Below are 4,487 nucleotides of genomic sequence, written 5' to 3'. Positions count from 1 at the left end.
TATACATATAGTACATATAGATAGATAGATAGATAGATAGATACATACACACACACTTTTTATTTTACTTTTGCTTGTGGCATATATATATATATATATATATATATATACACACATATACATATAGATAGATAGATAGATAGATAGATACATACACACACACTTTTTATTTTACTTTTACATTTTTTGCTTGTGGCTTTTACTTTTATATCAGCAGTCTCATTGTTATTCCATTATAATAGTGCAAAGTTGCTTTGTAAGCTAACTGGTCTCAAATTAATTTAAATGATTAAATTGTAATTATACATTTTAACTAGAAGTAATAAGAATTATAATTTGAGAATGAATGCTTATATTTAATAAAATGTGAAGTTATTAATATCCAAATGATACATTAAATAAATTACTTAAATTATTTTAAGTTAAAGGTAAAAATACTGGTCAAACCTATTATCGTTTTACCTTTTGGCAAATGGATTTCCACATATCTTAAACAATGAATTTTCATAACTTTGAGTCAAAATTCATTTCACACTGATTTACTAATTAATCATCCCGACCAATTTTTGAATAGCAAAATAGATCTCACTATGGCTTGCCATCTACACAAGACCAATATAGAGCCAGTGAAATATTTTAGAGCAGATCATATCTAGAAAAATAAAATAAAATTCAATACAAAAAAAGCCCAAGATTTGATTCATTTTCATAACATCTCCAGGCCTGTTAAAGCACAATTTTCAAATTCCCAGATATCTCTCATGGGGACTCTTCAGAATACTTCAAGCAAAATTACGTGTCAAAAATAAGGTTTTAAGTAAACAAACATGCGGTTCACAACGAAGACAAAATTGTGAAACATTGTGATTGTCATTGCTAGATGTCAGATGCTGGTTTAATAGTGCAATGAAGTTTCCTTATAACCATACTGTCAAAACAGCACGAACACCTGCTCAACCATAACTATGCTCAGCATTCAAATTAAATATGACATGTATATAATATGCATGCACTATATGTATTCAAGCCCTCGTCGTGACGTTGCACACAGCCAGATGTGCGAATAACACCCAACATCTCACACACGCACGCACACGCACGCACACACACCTGTAGTTCCGATTTCCATTCATGAGGTCTCTGTCCGGTTCCCTCCCCGGCTCGTAGTAGACGAACTTCAGAAGCCGCCCGAACCGGTTCCGTTAACCCAGTGCGAGCGTCACCTCCCAGTTCACGGGTTCCTAATCCACCTTCCCAGAGGCTCGTGTATCAGAGGAGGCCGAGGTTCCGTGGCTCGAACTATCCGGTCGGGATTTCAGGTTCGGTTGACAGACTGACGTGACGGCCGGCTAGCCAGCCATCTAAAACGAGAAGTTCCCCTCAACCTGCCCGAATACAGTCCCGAATCGCTGTTTCTGTGACGGCGACGCCTTCAGAAACGCGTCTTTGGAAAGACCGAGGCGGTTTGTTGAGGTGTTATGACGCTACAGCGAGTAAAAGTCAACTGATGTCGCCTCCGCTCTTCGACACAGCTAGCCTGCTACTGCTAGCGGCCAGGCTAACCAGCTAAGCTACATTCCCATCTGAGGAGAAAAATCCCGTGAAACGCCGCAGGCGAAGGTCCCCGATCATCCATGAATTCCGTCCTCGAAGCTCGAGGCTTTTCGATAGCGCTGATTCCCTCCGTTTTACGCCGGCGGTGACATGAAATAAGTTGGGAGCTGAACTCTCTCTCTCGCAGGGTTTCTCTGACACTCAGAGCCTCCGCGAGACTTGCGACGGCTTAATATGGAGCGTCTGATCGTCCGCGAGCGCGACGCACTGACCTGCCGCGAGAGCCGCGCGCTGATTGGCTGCGAGGGAAGGGACGGGGATCTATCTATCTATCTATCTATCTATCTATCTATCTATCAGAAACAAAATTATGTTCTAAGAACGTTTCGCTAACGTTCCCATTAAGTTTATTTTAGAAACATTATTTCTGAACGTTCTAAACGTCCAGTTTTTTTAAATGTTAAGGGAACGTTTAATTTTATCATTTTGCAAACATGGGAACGTTACTTTTGAAATGTCTCTGAACATTCTGAAACATTTGTTAAAAATGTCAGACAACCTTCAAGTCAACTAAAATGTTTCAGGGGGAAAAAAGTGAACAACGTATGAATATTGTTATTGTGCAAACGTTTTGAGAACATTATTAAAGAGCAGATAACTTTACCATCTATCTATCTATCTATCTATCTATCTATCTGTCTGTCTGTCTGTCTGTCTGTCTGTCTATCTATCTATCTATCTATCTATCTGCTAACAAGTTTATGTTCTGAGAATGTTTTGCTAATGTTCCCATTAAGTCATAAAAACGTTACTTCTAAATGTTCTCTGAACATTCATACTGCTCAGTTTTTGAAATGTTTAAAACACTTTTTTTCCGGGTTATACAAACGTTAAAGGATCTCTCTATCATTTATTTTCCATCTGTTTGTACACTTTTATTATTAATTTTCTTGAATAAAAAGCTGATAACATGAATTATAATCTTAACCCATTTAATACACCAGAATAGATGTTAAGAGTGATTTTACTTATTAGGCCCCATTCATCTTTGTAAAATCAATTGTAAAACCATTCTTCCATAAACTGTAGCATTCAGTTCAGTGCAAGAATGAACACTGATACCATGAATTATGGTGTTGATCCAGTTAATAAAACAGAATAGATGATAAGAGTGATTTTACAAGGGATGCATGAAAATGTCATTGATTAAAGTCAACATGAAATCAAAACTGACCAATCACTTTCATAGTCTTATGAAGCATGCGTTAATGGGTGCATGTTATTCCAAAGAAAAACATTGTCATCATTTATCAAAATGTCAAAAAAATTGCTTTTATAATATGAAATCTGGTTTCTGTTTGAAATGTCATCTTTTGGAAGTAAATGGGTTGTAAATGCATGCTACTTCAATAGAATTAGATGCATGAATAACAAATGATGAAACTGCAAAAAGCAGTAAATAATGAAATGCAGTTGTACATTTCATTTCAACCCCAGACCCGCTCACATCTGCAAGCAGGACTCAACACAGTATTTAATAAAAAACAACTTTTATTTTCTTTAAAAAATAATCGTCCCAAACAAAGTCCTCTCACTATTACATACAGAGCCAAAATGACTTGCTTATGTGTTCATTCATTGAATCTATTGGGAAGTGCTATGATATGGACTGTTCTTTATCAGTGGCTTAATATTGCTTAAACGTTGAGGTCGGGTGAAGTTCATTCTCCAGTTACACTGTTACGCACCTCCATCTTCTTCATCACTAACAAGGTGCTGTGGCTTCTGAGAGCCAAGTACTGCATCAGAATATTTCAGACCGGATCAATATTATACAGCGCGCATCAATAAAAATCACCTTGTTGGGTTGGTAAAACCTAATATATAAAGGCATGTCTTTGTATACATTTCATAAACATGAGTTAAAATAAAACATGGTCAACTGTTACATCTTAAAATCCCTTTGAATTTCAACAAAGCGTTTTGGGCACTTTGAGGCGAGTCTTTCAACAATGTCACCTTGTGGAGATTCCTTGCCACTTTGCAGTAAAAGGTTTCCTTAAAGGGAAAGTTCACCAAAAAATGAAAATTCATGTCATTATTTATTCATCCTATGAAGTGTTTTTTGTATGCAGCTGTGGGAAAAAAATCCAGATTCGTAATGACAGATTTTCATTTTAAGGCAAACGGGTGAGAAAGTATGGCATCAAATGTTATACGGGCTCAGTCTTAATATTTCTGTACAACAAAGTTGGATGGTAACTTATACTGCCATGAAAATACTGTATTCCAAGTCTTCTGTATTCACATAATAAATTTATGTATTTTAAGGCAAACGGGTGAGAAAGTATGGCATCAAATGTTATACGGGCTCAGTCTTAATATGATTACTAAGAGGCTCCAGTTACAACACCAACTCAGTTTAAACATGCATTTCATACATCCACCGTATGACATGATTACATGACATAATGCTCCCTTAACCTGCGGAAAAGGCGTTTTCCGGCATGCCCACTGCACCGACGGGCGTCAGGTCAATGATACTGGCATGTGTTAATGTGCTTGTTGGGAAGGGAATGTGGCAGGCAGTGTTACCAACGGCACGCTTGAAAAGAATGCAGAACGGCTATGACGGGTGGGAGCGTGTGGTGATGCGACCCAACGGCCTTCATGAGCCTGTGTGAGAGAGAGGACAGGCTCACTATATACAAACAACTTCCTGCATTGTTCGAGCTCCCGGTAGAGACAAACACATCTCATTCTCTTCTATCATCTTAAACATGACTTGAGGTTTTCCTTATGACTTGCCTCAGTGACCTTGTATTGCTTTGTTTACAGAGGCAAGTGGAAGAAAAGGTTTAAAGGAAAAGTTCACCCAAAAATGCAAAAAAAAACACAAAAAAACAGAATATATATATATATATATATATATA

At 37.4% G+C, this 4,487-nt stretch overlaps 1 protein-coding gene across 1 annotated transcript in view; it reads right to left on the bottom strand.

Annotated features, from left to right (window-relative positions):
* Positions 1-1,859, bottom strand: part of LOC107733027 (protein argonaute-3-like) — a 41,628-nt gene extending 39,769 nt beyond the window's left edge. The window contains exon 1 of the mRNA XM_016544536.1: positions 1,111-1,859. Coding sequence (XP_016400022.1) covers positions 1,111-1,129 — 19 coding nt within the window. The 5' untranslated portion in view covers positions 1,130-1,859. The remainder of the gene's footprint in view (positions 1-1,110) is intronic.
* Positions 1,860-4,487: the final 2,628 nt, after the last annotated feature.

Source organism: Sinocyclocheilus rhinocerous, unplaced genomic scaffold (genome assembly GCF_001515625.1).
Source record: "Sinocyclocheilus rhinocerous isolate Xijiao unplaced genomic scaffold, SAMN03320098_v1.1 scaffold3174, whole genome shotgun sequence".
In the NCBI taxonomy this organism is placed as follows: domain Eukaryota; kingdom Metazoa; phylum Chordata; class Actinopteri; order Cypriniformes; family Cyprinidae; genus Sinocyclocheilus; species Sinocyclocheilus rhinocerous.
The sequence above is the reverse complement of the archived record's forward strand: the minus strand, read 5'-3'. Positions and strand labels throughout refer to the sequence as shown.